This window comes from Lycium barbarum, chromosome 12 (assembly GCF_019175385.1).
Source record: "Lycium barbarum isolate Lr01 chromosome 12, ASM1917538v2, whole genome shotgun sequence".
Lineage (NCBI taxonomy): Eukaryota > Viridiplantae > Streptophyta > Magnoliopsida > Solanales > Solanaceae > Lycium > Lycium barbarum.
In genome coordinates, this window is record NC_083348.1 from 83,758,552 (window position 1) to 83,777,779 (window position 19,228).

General features: G+C 35.4%; 3 protein-coding genes across 3 annotated transcripts; all 3 read right to left on the reverse strand.

Moving 5' to 3' along the window:
- Window positions 1–5,698: 5,698 nt before the first annotated feature.
- Window positions 5,699–6,976, reverse strand: LOC132625008 (uncharacterized). Its single transcript, XM_060339772.1, has 2 exons — window positions 6,131–6,976; window positions 5,699–6,046 (listed from the first exon to the last, which is right to left on the reverse strand). The coding sequence occupies exons 1-2, from the start codon at window positions 6,568–6,570 to the stop codon at window positions 5,818–5,820; spliced, it is 669 nt and encodes a 222-aa protein (XP_060195755.1). The 5' UTR covers window positions 6,571–6,976; the 3' UTR covers window positions 5,699–5,817.
- A 2,159-nt stretch (window positions 6,977–9,135) lies between these two features.
- On the reverse strand, window positions 9,136–11,843 carry LOC132624562 (uncharacterized). The gene is made up of 3 exons (XM_060339322.1): window positions 11,433–11,843; window positions 9,383–9,784; window positions 9,136–9,288 (listed from the first exon to the last, which is right to left on the reverse strand). Exons 1-3 carry the CDS (start codon window positions 11,841–11,843, stop codon window positions 9,136–9,138), a joined length of 966 nt encoding a protein of 321 aa, XP_060195305.1.
- A 2,820-nt stretch (window positions 11,844–14,663) lies between these two features.
- Window positions 14,664–18,718, reverse strand: LOC132621543 (receptor-like protein kinase HSL1). Its single transcript, XM_060335861.1, has 2 exons — window positions 15,949–18,718; window positions 14,664–15,356 (listed from the first exon to the last, which is right to left on the reverse strand). Exons 1-2 carry the CDS (start codon window positions 18,566–18,568, stop codon window positions 14,965–14,967), a joined length of 3,012 nt encoding a protein of 1,003 aa, XP_060191844.1. The 5' UTR covers window positions 18,569–18,718; the 3' UTR covers window positions 14,664–14,964.
- Between the last annotated feature and the right edge of the window lie 510 nt (window positions 18,719–19,228).

Here is a 19,228-nt window from a genome sequence, read left to right on the forward strand (position 1 = left end):
CCCTGCAAATTCTACTTTTAAGGCCCAAATTCTGCCTGCATGGACAGATTTGCAGAATTCTGCAACTTCTGCGTTGCGATTTTATTTTTACTTTTTACTGAGCTGGGATTTAAACCCACAATCTCGAGGTATTAGGCGAAGGGCAAAACATAAAAACCACCAATTTGAAGGGTAAAAATTAAAGACCACCCCAAATGAAGGATAATCCGCGCAAAAAAAGATATTTTGGGCCTGTTTCCTTGTCAATGCGCACACGTGCATGGGCCTAAAGAGATGGAATGTGATCCCAATTCACAGGTTTTACATGGCATTCTTGTTCTTAGAAAGGAAAATTTGCACGATTGCCATTATCCGAGGGTGGCCTTTAATTTTTGTCCCTCAAATTGCTGGTCTTTAAATTTTGTCCTTCACCTAAAATATCTCGAGTTTCTGGGTTCGAATTCCGGCTCAGTTAAAAAAAAAAAAAAAAAAACAAATTCGCAAGATAGAATTTGGAGCAAAAGTAGGCTTACTCAGAGGCCTAACTTTTGTAGAATTCCAGCCAAGTAAAAAAAAAAAAAAATTGTCAAGGCAAACTTTTGCCTTAAGGCATTACTAAATTCAGCCTTAAAGCAGAATTTTTAGTGAAGCCTTGCCTTGCGAAATTGTTATTTTTTTTTTTTACTGAGCGGGGATTGAACCCAGAACCTCGAGGTATTTTCGGTCACTTTTTTAAGCGATAGGTAAAAGTTGAAGACCAGCAATTTGAGGGGTATTAAAGACCAGCGCCTTTGAAGGGCGATCCGTGCAAAAAATGTCTTTTCTGCGATTGCTTTCCTAAGAGGTTCATTGGCACTAATGGGCTATTTTGCCCCTCATAACAAATAATTTTTTCACGGGACATGAATTTATACTTTCACATTATAATATCTCATAAGTTATGCCCAACATGACTAACAAACGGATGCCCCACTGGGCATACTAAAGGGGGGAAATTGAAGACCAGCCTATTTCAACGGAAATTCGTGCAATTTCTTCTTTAAAAAAAAAAAAAACAAACAAACAAAAAACTGTGTTAAGGAAATCGTGTACGCTTAACTCTTGGATTGATCAATTTATATAGTTTAAATTATTTGATTAGAACATATATAAGATGACGATTTTCGCTCAAAATTCTTTTTTCTCTTCTAGCCTTCCGTTTGTATACTATTTTTATTTATCATTCGGTATTTAAAACTTAGTCTAATAGTTGTATTTCGCATCTTGTATGACTTATTAAAAAGGAAGTGCTCCCTACCTTGATGCCTCTCTATTTATATAGTGCACACTGCTAGTACCCCCTTCTATCTCATTTTATATGATACATTTTTTTTTTAATCTGTACTAAAGAAGATTATTCCTCTCTTCTTTTTAACTTATTTACTCTTTTGAGGGTCAAGAGATGAGAGCTAAGCTCACCCACTAGTAAAGGTGGGGCACTGAATTGAATGATAGTAGTAAATTAGTATTGAATTGGGAATTATTTTTCCAACCACCATTCCTTCACCAATAGACAAACATACTGGATGAAAGATATCTCCCTTTAATATCCCACATTAATTGTATCTGAATTTTCTCAATTTCTAATACCCTAGATTATTCCAATTTATTATGAAGGTCCAAACTTTACCCACCTCAGATATTATTGTATGCTTTCATTTTGAAGGATGACAAGCTCCATATAGTGACCACCTTGAAGAATATTTGTACTTAGCTAGAAATAGGGAAGAGAAAAAAGTAGAGAAGAAACAAAAATAGTTACTCTTCCAAAGAACAACAAATATGAATATTAGGAATTGTTGTTCCAACCACCATGCCCTTTGACAAAGGACAAAAGTCTATTGGAGAGGCCCTAAGAAAATTTCAAGCCTTTAGATTTGATTCTACGTGTCTTGCATCAAATGTGTAACGTTACTGGAGTGATTCAATCCCCAAATTTAAAATTAGAAAAAATATGTGAAATCACGTGTCTAACTAATCCGAATTTGCGCTAGATAAACCAAGAAAAATAAATAGATTTTTCATTCCGATGTTTCAATTCTAGACTTTTCGTTATTGGTGGAGCCGATGATTTAACAAAAAAGGTAAGCTTAGATACTTTGATGTTTCAATTCTAGACTTTTCGTTATTGGTGGAGCCGATGATTTAACAAAAAAGGTAAGTTTAGATACTTTGAAGTAGAGTTAATACGTAGATTACCTCTTCAGTCCTGTAGCCAAATCCCTTTTACATTTTACATATCCCTCCTTGGAACTTTTTACCCGCCAAATGTCTGTCCAAATACACACTGTTTTGTTTTTAGGGAAAAGGGTCAAAAATACCCCTCTACTTTGGAAAAAGGGCTAAAAATATCCTCCGAACTTATTTTGGGTCAAAAATACCTCTCTCATCCTTAAAGTTTTCAAATAGATCCCTGTCTTGATGGATCTTATCCCCCAAAATAACCCGAAATCATTTTTTAATGGGAAAATTTCAGAAATGACTAACATTTGGGGTTTAAAGATTCACTGTAGCAACACTTTCATTATTTACGTATCGTAGCAAATCCAACCCATTTATCTGCGTGTATCCAACATTGGTTTCACGCTGTATTCCGGATACAGTAAGTTAAAAGTTGCTGAAATCTTGGAACCAAATCTTTTTAAACATGGCAAACAAAAATAAAATCTTCCTAAAATCATGCTTAACAGATAGCTTCCAAAAATTAACACGGCTCTTTATTCCTCCATACATTCGAATTTGAATTCAAATTTGCATCATCAATAGCTGAAAACAGAGAAATTTCAGTCAAAATTTAGAATTCAATTATACTAATTCCATGCATAAAACTATCTCAGAATTTAATTGCGAATCTCTTGCGTCTGTGTATGTCAAATTCGGTGTTGTATGTATCAGTTTCTACATAAATCCTTTTTGTTGACGTATACAGACATTGTTGGATTCATCTCGTCGCCATTATATACAGCAAAAGGTAATTAATAGTTCAATTTATGTTTATGACCAATTTATACAGATACAGATGATACAACAGTCTTACGGATGATTTTGTTGCTAATTTTTTGCAGTCTTGAATTTTCCCTTCTAAATTCAAGTAATGTCTAATATAACAGCTGTAATTCGATATTCTGGTTTTTGGAACGATGACAATTGTTTCGTTAATTACTCTATAGATGCAGTAGTTTTCAAAGAGTATGCCTCATATGATGAGTTAGTTGATGCAATAGCGAAGCAGGTGCGAAAAGATACAATTATCAAAAAACTCACTATCAAATATATGATCGACGGTAATTCCATGCCTATGGAAATACACAACGACATGAGTGTCCGGGTGTATGTTGAACTGAAGAAAGAGACTAGGCAGTTCGGGATGTATCCGTTGTGTATCACAACAACTGATAGGACGAGTGAATACAGTCTATCCGGCGAAATTGTTATTCAAGGTAGCCTAGCAATAGCGGATACAAATGGTATACACGAAATGGATGCTAATGATTCGATAGCACTGGCGGCATCAGCTTCTAGTAAGGAAATAGTTATATTCGGAGGAGAGAACGATTTCATAATTTCAAACCGTAATAAAAAAGAAGTCATGGTAAATCAGGTATACAATGATAAGAAAAAATTGAAAGATGTGATGACGAAGTATGCTATTGACAATAGATTTCACTTCCGAACAGAGAAGTCAAATTCTGTAAGGTTAGTTAGTTACTGATTTTTTTGATGTATTTGTATACCTCTATAAATTCAATACAATTATGCTAGGGTAGTGTATTAAACTGCTTACATGTATGTCTACTAAATTTGAATACATGATTATATGTGTGTTTTGATTATTTATCTATTTTCTAAATTATCTTTTTAGAATAATCATATGATGTGTATTTTTCGACTGTATATGTATATATACATATCCGGTATTACAGCTACACCCTTGCATGTCTTTCTAGACAATGTGAGTGGAAATTGAAAGCTTCAAGTATCAACAGATCAGCTATGTTCAAAATCAGAGAGTTCGTAGAGAAACATACATGTCCATTGAAGGATAAGGTGTATACGCAACATCAAGCTAGTAGTGGTTTTATAGCTGGCATTATTAAGCCAAAATTTAGAAATTATAAGAGGAAGTATGTGCCTAGTGATATAGTAGATGATGTTAAAAATGATTTTGGGGTGGATGTGCCATACATGAAAGCATAGCGTGCTAAAGAAAAGGCTATGACGGAGTTAAGGGGTGAGTCGGCCGAGTCATACAAGAAATTACCGGGATACGTATACATTTTGGATAAAACATACCCAGGTTCTCATATAAGATTGAAGAAAACATCTGAAAATGATTTCTTGTATCTTTTTGTAGCATTGTATGCATTTATAAAGGGGTTTGAATGTTGTCGACCCATCGTGGTTGTAGATGGCAGACACATCAAAACAGCATACAATGGGACATTTGTTTCAACGAGCACGATAGATGGTGCATGTATTTCAAAATCGATCATTTTAGTTATATAAAAAGCTTATATAACTCAAAAAAAAAATATGTATTCAACTGATTTTGCAGGGAACATACTACCTTTGGCGTATGGCGTGATTGATTCAGAAAATGATAAGTCTTGGACATGGTTCTTCGAACAGTTCAAGGAAGCTTATGGGCTACGGGAGAGCATGTGTGTTGTATCTGATAGGCATGAAAGCATCATCAAGGCTGTATTCAAAGTATATCCTACTGTTCCCCATTTTGCATGTATATGGCATCTTTGGAAGAATGTATACAACTATGTTCTACATCTATTTGAATGAATTGTATCCAACATATCCCGGAATCAGAATACAATTTTCAGTGAATACAGTTTTGTGTGGATACATTACTGATTGCAGATATACAAAATCTTGTTTCACTGTTTTCTGTATATGCTGATTGCATATACAGCTATGTGTGAATACAAATCTGCATACAAAAAATAGCTAGTTGTACTAACTTGTATCCAGTATATTCTGCATCCAAAATACAACTTTCGTGTGAATACAGCTTTGTGTGGATACATTACTGAGTGCAGATGGAAATTCTGTCTGTGGATATATTCAACATTGCTGATACTAGATACAGCAATGTGTGAATACAATAGAGAATGCGTATACAACATCTGCTGATACTAGATACAGCAATGTGTGAATACAACTCTGAATGCGTATACAACTTTTGCGTGGATACATCTTTGAGTGAATACATTACTGAGTGCAGATGAAAATTCTGTCTGTGGATGTATTCAACATCTGCTGATGCTCGATACAGCAATGTGTGAATACAACTCTGAATGCGTATACAACTTTTTTCACTAGCTTGTATTCAAGATATTCTGAATCCCAAATATAATTTTGTGTGAATACAGTCTTTAAGTGAATACATTACTGATTACGGATATAACTATGTATGCATATTACTATGAATGCAAAATAATTGTTGCTTCATTTGATGAAATGCACATCCAAAAGTTTCTTAACTACAAGGTATGTGTCCTCATTTTATTCAAATAACCATCAAAATTGTGTATTGTGTATTCATACTATAAGATACAACACTGTATCCAACATATGTTGTATCACACGCAATTGATTCAACTCTAAATACAACTATGAGATATAACAAAACATGAATACATTGTACAAAAATAGAAATGTATTCATTAAAAGAGTAGTTGAACATTGAGTATTCATACAAACAATTGCCTTCTAGGCATCAAAAAGTCAACAACATAAAGGATGAAAACACCATCATAATCTGTTTTACAGTCAAGAAACTAAAATCTAATTAACTATGTTTAATTCAACTTGATCAAAATCTATCGCTGCTCTAAATGGATTTGGAGGAGCCTCATTGTCGCTTACGGCACCGACTTCATTCTTCTTCTGAGCGTAAACCCACAAAAGTGCACCATATCTCGTGCGAAGTAACTCAGCATCAAGATCTTTGGGTGGAATAGCTTCTTCGTGACTCAAATACTCCGAAAATGCAACAACATATATCCCGCAGTCCCTACAAATATGAAAAATATATGTATTTTAAAACAATAAATTATCTGCGTATATGTTATTATAGAGAATAAAGAAACAGACGTACATGCTACCGGGACTTTGCTGTGGCAGATTGTCAACAAACACAACTTCAAACTTATCAGCCGGTGCTTTGTCTTTGTATGCCGGGTGATGAGTAAAATCAATTCCTTTTTTTTCAACATAGAAGTCAGTAAGATGTAAGTACAGAGGCAACAGTGAGACTAGTTTGTCTACTTCTGCCTTAACAGCTGCATCATGCCCCGCTGATCGGTAGGAGTCATAAACATATAAACGTCTGTCCATGAATGATAGGACTGCCAACAGCCAATGATTTTTATGTTTCACGTTGACTGGAATAAATACATAGTCAACAAAATGCCACGGGACAGTGCATTGCAACCGGTGGCCTTTCACGTATTCACATAAAATATCTTCCTGTTTTCCACCGCTTGTTGCACCATCCGGGTCAACATACACTTTGTTTATTGCATCAATCTTTGTCATGAAAACGCAGTCGACAGTTGTAAACTTGAATTTGCTACTTGTGTCATACTTTGCTTTCTTTCGGAAGTAGTAAAAGATGACATCAATGTACTGCACAAAAAAAGTATACAAACAGTAAACGTGGAAGACATGCTAATATATACTATATTTGAAAAATAAAGATACATCGCACCTGATCATTCCACATCTGTCCATCCATTGACAAAAGGTAAAACCAATTTTTGTCATTGATTTTCTGAATACCAAAGTCCATAAATTTTGGCAGTGTTGCCTTCCCTTTTTTGTAATGGTCCTTTTTGTTCTTTCTGTAAAGTAAATACGAAATACATGTAACAAAATTATTTTAAAAAATCTATTAAAACAGCTAACTGTGGTAGATAAAATGACTTACTTGGTATCATGTCTAACAAGCAACCCTTCCCTAAACCATTTTGAGAAGTCAGCAAAGAGCTTTTCATCATGTCACCCCGTGATGGAATTATTCTCAAATGGGTGTTTTTTGTCAAATATCTCAGTCAGCTTAACTGAACTACCTGCTTGAATTAAGTTAAATCAAAGTGAAATACAAGAAAAAATGGAATACAAGCATACAAAAGTGAAATATGCAATAATACAAACCCGAAGTTGAGCCAAAATTTGTCATATAGGGGGATATTTGCAATGGCCCGGGACGTCTTTCTTTACGCAATGTCATCACAATTCTTGATATGGTATTTTGAGATGGAAGCAATTCTCCGCCAACTCAAACTGAGCCACATGTTGTAGTCCCTGAATAATCTGTTTGTCATCACCCATGGTCTGCTTTTTCTCTTGTTTTGGATCAGCTGCACCACCACAAACTGTACTAGACAATACACCAACTGACATGGGACTTCCTTCATTGCTATGCATGCCATCAAGAGCAATGTGGACAACATCAACTGTTCTTTGAGCTGTTTCAATTGGAATCTAAGATCCGAAGCCCTACGATAACATTAGATGACACTTTTTAACGGAATTAAGCAAACTATAAAACAGTTACCAAAACTTCGAACAAAAGAATTATAGAACAAGATTAAATACAGTTTAATACCTCTGATTCAATGTGTTGTCCAAAAATGACAGCTCCTTCGTGATTCTCTTGTGTATCAGCCCTTACATTATCTCCACTAAAATTACCCTTGGTGACACAAGCATCCCCAACTAAGCCCTGTGTGTAAGGAAATACAGTATTAACATTGTATCGATGTTCAAAAACTATGTATATGTTGTTAGTAGTGAATACATTAAGTTATATTTTTTTGCAGATTTAATCATATACAGCCACAAATACACAGTATACTTATATTCATAGATACAGTAATGTATAGACATACAGTCAGTTGTATCAAAAATCGGTAGTTTGCCGAAGTTGATTTTTTTTTTTTTGATATTTCTGGTAGCTGTTGGATCAACAGTAATGCTTTCATATACAGCCACAGATACAACAGTAATGGGATTCGGTCATGTTGGCACTTTTGTTCCTAATTCTTAAGACAAACACTGCTCGTGGACTGATAAACGAAATGATTTTCATCGGCGAAGCAACAGTGAAGCAGCACTTTCAGCATCCTTTTTTTTTCAGTTTTTACACACCTAAAGAGGAATTTATTGTTCATTCTTTTTGGTTCTAGCATAATGTGTTTGAGTTGATGGCTCGAATCTGTTTTGTTCACTTTGTGTATATTTGAAAAAAGAAAATTTTATTGTGAAAATGTGTATAAAGAAGACATGCAAGAAAAAGAAGGATAATATCTTGTGCTAATATTAGGCATCAAGTATTAGCTGAATTTTGCAGCTTATTTTTCGTTTGCCTTTTTGTATTCTCAGTTGTCTTTTATATCATTACTAATACAGAGTGAAGTTACTCAAGAAACATACTTGCGGAGAAACCACAGATACAACAGTAATGCTTTCATATACAGCCACCGATACAACAGTAATGCTTTCATATACACCGTATACTTATATTCATATATATGGTCAGGTATACACATACAATCAGTTGTATCAAAAGTCAGTACTCATATACACAGATACCAGATTTAATCATGTATACATTCATGAATTATAATTCTAATTCATGTATACATTCAATTCGGTAATCAAGAAATATTTTGTACGTTTGCAGATTTAATCATATACATTGATATATACACAGTAAATTATATTCATATATACACTCATGTATACAAAATATACAACCACTTGTGTTCCCAGGTTGTATTCATGTATACAGACAGTAGTTATGTACATGCAGTTCTTTTCATGCATACAGTCAGTGCAGTTGTATTCATTTATATTCATGTATACACATAATTAGACATCAATAAAATTGAAATACAATGAAATATAAGCTGATACAAATAAATTACCTCAGTTGGAATATGAGTTGTGCAAGTCTCATTTTGATTTGGTGGTGTATCAAAGATGTTGTCATCAACTGAGCGATGTATTCCAATGTCATGCCACTGAAATAGAGATTCGCTGGCAGCCCCCTGTAAGGAAAAAAATGTATATTTATTTGACTAGAATACAGTAGTATTTTTAATTGTTTGGTTTTACCTTGTCCGAATCATTATTCCCTTTGATAGCTTGAAAAACCTTTGTGAAGTTGTCATTGATCGTTGTGTGAAGATCGTTCATCGTTGTGTAAAGATCATTAATCGTTTTGCGAAGATCATTAAACTCGTCCTTGACCTGAATTTTGAATCAAATATCAATATAGTATGCTTATCATACACTTTCAAAAAACATGATATAAAAATAATTGAAAGCTATAAATTACTCTTACCAACTTCTTAAAATCATCAAGATCTTGCCTTATGAGAGACAACTCGTCTTGTTTGTTGGTTGTCGGGATGTCATGCTGGACAAATGGGGTTTTTGGATGCACTTGCTGATTGGAGTTTGGAGAAACTGGCATTTTAGATTGTACAAAAGGCATCTTCCCACGGGTATTAATGTTGGAAGTTGGAACTGTTTCGGGGCGAGGACATGTTTTCTTGGATGAAGAACCTCCAACAGTTCTCTCCTTACGTTTCTTGTGAGGTGGGGTAGAACTAAAATCATCAAAATCATCATCTACAAGAATCGGGGCAGTGGTAGTTTGTGCCACACCAATGACAAGCGGGGGCAATTGAAGACAAACAACCTCATTAATAGTCGGCACTATGTTGTCAAATGAATGCATATCCTACGCAACAAGATGTTCAATATACATCAGATTTGTATAGCATGATTACACAGTCTCAAACAAAATCTTAAGTCCTAAATTAGACTCCAACCAAACCAACAGGATGTTCAATATACATCAGATTTGTATAGCATGATTACACAGTCTCAAACAAGCCAAACAAATTCCAACCCTGATGCAAATAGCCATAACAACACCATAATATTCAAAGTGCCTAACAAGGATACATAATTTCAAATGAATTCAACAAATCTCAAAACTTGATACAAGTAATCACAAAAAAACTATAATACTGAAATAGCATAACATGGACATATAACCTCAGATGGATTCAATAGATCTCAGGCTTGATACAATACCTATGACAAGGGGTGTACAAAGTAAACCGACAAACCGCACCAAACCGATAAACCGAGTCAAACCGAGAAAAAAACTCGACTAGTGATTTGGTTTGACTTGGTTGGTGTTGGACAAAAAAACCCGACCATAATTGGTTTGGTTTGGTTTTAACTAAAAAAAGTCAAACCGAACCAAACCAACCCGACATTACATATATTCAATTTTTAAAATATTTTATACATAAAAATATTTATTTGTAAAGTAATTTATAAATATTTCTTAAATTTTTTCGTAATTTTTTATCTATTATCATATTATTCAAGCTTGAACTTAGAATTTTGAATGTCAATAAGTTTTATATCATATGGATGTTAGTAACTCAAATAAAGTCCAAACCAAAACCAACTCAACACTAATCCTAACAAAAGAAATTCAATTTACCACTAGAAATGACAATAATGTTGGATATCTATTCTTTAGTTTTGCATAATTGATTTAGAGAGTAAAAATACATAACTTAAGTTTTTTTTCTTTGTCATATAATTAATACTTATTTTAGCATGACTTAGTATTTTTAGATTATGGTCATTTTCTTTTATGGCTTGTTAATTAGCAATATTTATTTTAACCGATTATATTAGCTTTTGTTGAATATTTTAATACAATGTCATCACTCTTCTCACATTTTGTGTTATTTTCTTAAGAAATACCTTAATTATATAATTGTATCTTACTGGGACTAGAGAAATATTTAAAGTAAAAGTTATATGTTTTGTATCAAGACTATTCCGAAAAAAAACCACGAAAAATCCGAGAAAACCGAACAACCCGAACAACCCGAGAAAACCCGAGGTTGAAAAACCCGAATTTTATTGGTTTGGCTTGGTGTATAAATTTTAAAACCCGACGCAATTGGTTTGGTTTGATGTTTAAAAAATCCGAACCAACCCGGTCCATGTACACCCCTACCTATGACAAACCACTATAACATTTAATAAAGGCTAAATAGATGAATGCAAACTCAAATAGGTATCATAATATCTAGTCAAACATTCAACTAACCATAGGGGCTCTCAGTACCATATTTTGCAATCCTAAAGACATAATATGAAATCAGGAAAAAGACTTTGAATCAATTCACAACCCCTTTTCTAGACTAATGTCAAATCTGCACGAGACTCTTACTATGCCATTTTATGTTTTTTGTAATCAGACACTTCAAATATGTATGTATTTGAATATGTATGTATACAAATTTAAAATCGAGAAATTAAGATACAAAATTCAAAGAGTTGGAACAACAAATTACCGGGTTGTTATCTTCTTTAAACATGTCGTCCATCAGGTCTTTAAAAGTTGGTTGGCTTTCTATGGTCCTCCAATTAAGAATTCTGGGGATGTTGTAACCCGACTTAACTGCAAGAGTGTTGTCAACACATGAACAACACTCGTACAACCATACTTGCATGGCAAGGGGCATTCCATGAAGCCTATAAAACTTTTTCTCAACAGTCATCTTCTGGCTGACACTTTTGATCAAATCGCGGAATGCTAACTTACCCCATGGGAAATCTCTGTATCTACCAGTCTCCACCAATTCAAAATGTAGCCTTGGTATCCTTGTAGCATTCTTCTCATTGGACAAGATATACGTATGTATGAAATATAATATAGCAATCTTAACGGCATCGCCATCATTGAGGCCCCAATTTTTGTCCATGAAGCAATCAACCAAATCTGCCTTTTTTGGCAATTTTTTAGACCCACCAAAATATTGTTCCAATATCCTGTTTTTCTGTTTTCGGTTGACTGTAAAATCGTCTTAATCGCCAATACACTTCAAAGCAGTAATGAGTGTGAATTCCCTAATAGAAAAGCGCAATTCCCTGCCATTTAAAAAAGCATCGGTAGAACTATCCGTGAGCTCTCTCACCATGCAGCACCTCACCATCTGTGCTTGGACCTCACAGTGCTGCATCTGGAGGAATACACCAAAGCAAGTATCCCCGAATAATTTGTACTGCCCAGCGGTTAGTTTGTCCTTAAGCTGTTTAAATACCTCCGTATTTGTGTAACAACTCATGTGCACCGAATGTGTAGGAGGATCTTTCACAAATAACTAATTAAACACAATATCAATAAAAACATGATCAATGATATAGTATGTCAAATCCAAAATACAGTTATATATACAGTGTGTCTATTTTTTGCACTGTGTTCACAATTATGCTGTATTCACCCCCACTACAAAGTAAAATACAATAACTCTAAAAAAAGATAAATGGCAATGTGCATAATGTAGAATACTCATTACAATATATATTGTATCAAAACCAAAATACTCAATTTATACAGTGTAGCTATTTGCATTGTATTTTCACCAGTAAAATCATATACAAAACACATACACAGAATATGACATTGTATTCACGACTAAAATCAAAATTAAAATACACTATCAAATAAAAAGGGGAAAATTGTATCAAACATTGAAAAACTAAAAATACACAGATACATTGTATTCATAACTTCATGAACAGAAATACAGTACCTCCACTGTCTTTTGAGGCACATCTACCACAATATTTTTTCCCTTGCTCCCTGAAGCATCATCGATGAGTTTTTTCCGCTTATCAGTAATAGGTACGGATGCTTTGGAATTTGACGGAGTCTGAACTCCATCTTTTCGTTTGATACTACTACTCTGGGCAACCACTCTAGCAACAGAGCCTGCAATTTCTTGTTCATCTTGAGAGATACACAAATCAAAAGATGGAGCATCATCAAAATACTGCACATTAGTGGGTATACCTCTAGCTATTCTGCTTGGAGTGCTTCAGTCCGCCATTAACCCCAAATTCGAAGCTTCAAAAACCCTAACAATGGCGGACACTTTTTTGCATAAAAACGCAAAAACCCTGGCAATGAAGTAAAATTTGTTCCTTAAAATTATAGAGGGCAAGATTGTAGAGAACAAAATACACAATAGAAACTTGAAAAACTACCCAATACCTTACCTATTAGTGCGCGGCTACAATTTAGGATGAGTGAATCTGGTGAGGATTGTGTAGAAGGGAAATGGAGAAAAATTCGGAGAAGATTGCTACACGATGAGAGAGAAAAACGGTTTGAAAAGTGTGAAATGGGGATACAGGTTTCTTTTACCAATGTTTTACCGTGTTCGTTATCAGATGTGATTAGCATATGGATGTTTGCTATGGAACGTAATTAAGACAAACTATAGTTATTAAATATAATTACTTAGTATAAGTTTGTCATGCCATGTAAAATTCCCTTTTTTAAACCCGTTCCATCATTTAAACTCGACCCAACTAAATAATAACCCATAAGATCCCCTTATTCCCCCTATACTAAGGGGATCTTATGGGTTATTATTTAGTTGGGTCGGGTTTAAATGATAGAGCGGGTTTAAAAAATGATTTCAGGTTATTTTGGGGGATAATTTCCATCAAGACAGGGGTATATTTGAAAACTTTAAGAATGGGAGGGGTATTTTTAACCCAAAAAAAGTTCGGAAGATATTTTTAGCCTTGTTTTCAAAATAGAGGGGTATTTTTAACCCGTTTCCCTTTTTTTTTTAATTATCTATCTATGTCGTCAGTGCATGTTTTACCAACAAATGAGGCGTGTGAAGAGTAGAAATATATATCTATCCAGATTTGATAAAGTTGATTTGTTATTATCTGTTATTTCCTGTGTTTTGATTATTCTATGTTATTTGTGTCGCTTGCGTTACTTCATTTTCATATCGCTTTGAATCTCCTAGCTTTATCTGACCTCTTTTTATGCTCTTTTATTGCGCCGAGGGTCTTTCGGAAACAGCCGTCCTACCTTGGTAGAAGTAAGGTCTACGTACACTCTACCCTCCCTAGACCCCACGTTGTGAGATTTCACTGGGTTGTTGTTGTTGTATTTGATAAAGTTGATCCAACTGTCTAAAGCCTTTTCATTTTCTTCATCCCAGTATTTTATCTCTTGCTCTTCTTCTTCTTTTTTTTTTTTCCTTGCTAGTCGTTTTCTAATATTTCAAATAAATAAATCAGGAAACAAACCAGCACACGTGGAAGAAGTCTCACCTGTTGGCTAACAAATACTCTACTGTCCTTCTGGATATGCACTGGACTGTCTCTTCCCTTGGCCATAGTTCTGGTGAAATATTTCAGTATGTACTAATGCAATATGAAGTAGAAATGAAGCTAAGGGACCCATTACGGTTAATGAGAAGCGGACCATAAATAACTCACCAAACTCTAGCACATCATAATAATTGGTATCACAGTCTCTAACGTTTACACAGTAAACAATTTCAAAATGGTAGTAACATCTTTCAAGAATAAGCCTAGAGGAAGGTGAAATATTCCCCTTCTTTTGGTAAAAATCTGGTACATGCTCTATTAGTTACCATTAAAAGCAGTAGCTCAATTGCAACAACCAACTTTAAAAACTGCTTGATTAGACTGAGAATTCACCAGAAAGATGCTGGGGATTGAAGAAAAAACACTGTCAAGAAAATGGAGTATAGGTAGCATATTAAAGATCTTTTAATGCCAGATAGTAGTAATTACTGCAATAATTTTGGTAGTTGGATGAAATTTACAATGAGAAACGAACTTCTTCCAACTTACTTGTTCTCCTAATATTCTTTTGTTCTCCCTTTTTCATTTAATTTCAATTCTTTCTCCCCCTCAACCCAAAATAACAGCAAACATCTAGTGGGTACTTGTGTGGACAAAGAATTGAGTAGTCAGCAGATGAACAAAGAAGTTAATGAATCTCACTTTTCAACTTCATCCTTCGTGACAAAATTTGTTAAGCCATCCTTAAGCTACACTTCCATGATCCGATGCTTCTTCATAGTAATAAGGTGTCAATTTCCCGTCCTTTGAAGCAGCCTTGGGCTGGTTCCCACCACCCGCTTCTTGCAACATTTTAACGACCCGTCTCATCGAGGGTCGGTTAATCGGGAGAGGGCTAGTGCAGAGTAGGCCAATATTTAGGGCCTTGCATATCTCCTCCTTGAAACAAGAATCAAGTTTAGGGTCAATTACATGATCTATGCCCTTCTGGTCCAATGTACTGCAAACCCACTTCATCAAGTCCTTTTCCCCAAACTCGGGATCCACGGGGCGTTTCCCAGTCACAAGCTCTAGGATGACCACACCGAAGCTGTATATATCACTCTTCTCATTCACCCGCAGTGTGTATGCATATTCTGCAATGTAAAAAAAGAATTCAATCCACTCAGCAGATACAAGGAAACGACAATGCAAATCTAAACAAAGAATGACCACATGAAACCCAAAATATGGGTCGTTGATAATAAACCTTAACAGCTGCCCCCCAATATAGCTAGCCGTTAAGATTTCAAACATCATAAGTTGACTCTTTGACTCTTTCTACAGTCTTAATACAGTCTTTTATTCTAAGAACAACGTCATCAAAGCCGTTTATAACTTGGATACAAAAACTTGTGGAGCCTACTTGACTATTCAAAAGCTATTATCCAGAGCAACGATGCGCTGTTAGCCTGTTACTATATTAAGGTAGTCCAGATATGAGCGGATTTCTATCAGAGGTTTATTACTTAACAAAATGTGGGATATCTAGGAAATATTGCAGTACATAGATCTAGCCTTCTACTCAATAGATGCAACACTACTAAAGTAATACTACTAGATCTCATTTTTGAAAGGCAAGAATTCAGAAATTAAAGGCATAACAATTTGTAAGTATAACTCAACATGATATCAATATGAACAAACTCATGAAACTGAAGCTGCAAAGTGAAAAATTAATCCACTGACCTGGAGCAATGTAACCACAAGACCCTGCAATAACAGACATGGACTTGATTCCCTTGGCATTAGCATTGGCATCGACCGCCTTTGCTACACCAAAATCAGCAACTCGAGCTCCAAAATCACCATCCAGCAAGATGTTGTTTGACTTAACATCTCTGTGAACAATCGGTGGAGCACAGTCATGATGCAAGTAAGAGAGTCCCTCAGCTGCATCCATAGCTATCTTATATCTCATAGGCCAGTCTAGAAGGCCACTTTTGCTGCTGTGTAGCAAATCACCCAAGCTTCCATTAGGCATATACTCATAGACCAGAAGTTTGCAATCCCTAGTTGTACAACAACACCATAGCTTAACAATATTCTTGTGCCGAATCTTCCCTAAAGTCTCAACCTCCGCTTCAAATCCATCTTCTTGAATGCTAGAACCTTTCTCTATATCACTATTTTCATCCATTATTTTCGTATTTCTCAAAATCTTCTTCACCGCAACAGTGTCACCCTTGCTCAGAACAACCTTGTAAACCTTCCCAGAAGAGCCACTGCCAATTAAGTTGTCCTCATCAAGAGCATCCAAGATTTCATACTCATTGAAACCCAATTTATGAAACGACATCAAAGTCCATTTAGACTTATCAATAGCCATTTTAGCTTTCTGAAAATTCTTGTACCTCCAGTAGAACCAAAAAACGCCAACTACAAACACCAATCCAGCGAGGGTAAAGAGTAACCTCAATAACCAAACATAACCAGCAGTTTTACCTTCAGCTGTTCCTTCACACAACCCCTCAATGTCTCCACATAGACCAGCATTCCCCAAAAAACTACTCTTATACATTTCCTTTGCATAAACAGGAGGAATATCACCCGAAAGGTCATTGTTCGACAAGTTAAGCTGATTGAGCTTCAAATTCTGTAACTCCACTGGGATTTTCCCTGAAAACTTGTTACCTGACAGATCAAGATAATTCAAAACAGACAAGCTCCCAATTTCCTTGGGGATATCTCCAGAAAGATCATTGTTTGCCAAGTTCAATTCATTCAATTTCTTCAAAGAATGAATCCCGCTTGGAAGCTTACCAGTTAACTCATTGTTGTGAAGATCCAGCCTTCCCAATTGTCCAAGAATCACTACACTTGCAGGTAAAGGCCCAGAAAACTGGTTATCGTTCCCCACAAAATCAAGAAGATTTTCCAGAGAACCAATCTCTTCAGGAATGGAACCTGAAAATTTGTTCTTTGACAAAATCAGAGCTGATAAATTTGAAGCACTGGCTATAGTTTTCGCGATATCACCAGAGAGTGAATTATCCGCGAGCTCCAGCAGGGAAAGGTGTGGCAAACCCCAGAACCCCACCGGAACATCACCGGATAACTGATTGTGAGCCAACCTCACTCGCAATAAACTCCGGCATTCACTCAAACTCGCCGGAATTTCACCAGAAAGCAAGTTATTTAACATCAAAAGCTCCTCCAACAACCCTTTCCCACACAAATTTTCCGGAATTTCACCAGAAAATTTGTTCTCTGACACATCAATCCACAACAAAGGTGAATTCTTTCCAAGATCTTTAGGCAAACTACCATTAAAACTATTGTGAAAAAGCCTCAACTCATACAAATTGGGCGAATTCGCAATGCCTTTTGGCAATTCACCAAACATCTGGTTCTCATAAAGATTAAGTGACTCAAGTGGCAACTCACACAACTCCCTGGGAATCACACCACCAACCCGATTCATCGACACATCGATTCGCCTTAACGCCTTCATTTCCAACCACCCATTCACCGGTAACTCACCGGTAAACGAGTTGTTATACAGCTCAATTTGCTCAACGCTAGTCAACTCAGTCAACCAACCCGGAATCGGCCCATCCAAGTAGTTCAACGCAAGGTCCAAATCCACAATATTCTTCAACTGGCCCAATGTGTGAGGAACTTCACCAATCAAATTACAATCCGAAAGCCACAAAACCTCAAGATTTGTCAGATTTCCCAACTCAGGCGGGACCCGACCCGGTGAAAACGGGTTGTAACTCAGATTCAACTGCTTTAACGTTGAAATATTTCCAAGAAACGCTGGTATAGTCCCGTCAAGCAAGTTTCCAACTAACCCAAGAACTTCAAGTTGCTTAAAATACCCGAAACTCACCGGCATATCACCGGTAAAGTTATTACCCGACAAATCAAGGTATTTTAACTTTGGGAGTTCAGTTAAACTTGCTGGAAGTGTACCAACTAAGTAATTCTGAGCTAAATCAAGATGTTCAACTGATTCACACCCAGAAAAAGATTCAGGTAAAGTGGAGTTAATTTCATTGTTGTACAATGAAATGTAACGAAGTTTCTTTAACCGACAAACAAGTGTCGGAAAAGGACCAGCAATGTTGGCGTTCGAAAGGTCAAAGGATGTAACAGAACGAGTTATTTGGTCACATGATATACCAAACCAGTTACATGGTGTATCATCATGTTCGTTCCAGTTTGAAAGAACATTATCAGGGTCATCAAATCCGAGTTTTACATTGTGTAAATAGAGACCCTCTTGGTTAAGTGAGAAAATTGAAGTTGGCAACAAAAGGGTAACTAAGATTTGAAGAAACATTATTGAAATTGAAAGTGTCATTTTTGGTTCTTGCGTTTTTCAAAAGAATGGTCTGAGGATCAAGAAAGAAGAAGAAGAAGAAAGGAAAGACTGAAAATTTCTTTTTGGGAAAAGGAAGTAGTAAAAGCTGACTAAGACATGTTTGTTTTTCGAGAGAGACATTTATAGTGTATTTGGTTTTAAGTAATTATTATATATATAGAGTGAACTATATGGAGATGGACTCTGTCCTTTTTTAAAATATTTTTGGGATGTGGAAATGATTGTGTGCTTTAATTTTCTTTTCTTTTTTTTTTTTTTTTTGTTTGCTTGTTTTTCCTTTTTGTTATTGAACAAAAATCTGGGTTTTATCTTACATGCGATGAGAATAGTATGCTAGTACTTCCGAATAATGGTCTAAACATTTTTGAATTAATGATGCAGAATTTACTTAATTCATTTTCTGCTACAATAATGGTGGGAATGCCACAATTTATTAGCATGAACTTTCACGCTGTATGGGTCCTATTTACAATTAAGGTAATGTTTTTATGACATGGATTCAACTTTTTAGTCTTTCCTTAAACATTGGATAAAATCAGAGTTATTTTTCATAAGAACACGGGAATACAGTGCGAAAGCTGGGTTTTGCCAAATATGGCTCACAGTAATTTCGAATGAATTTAATGGTTACACATTATC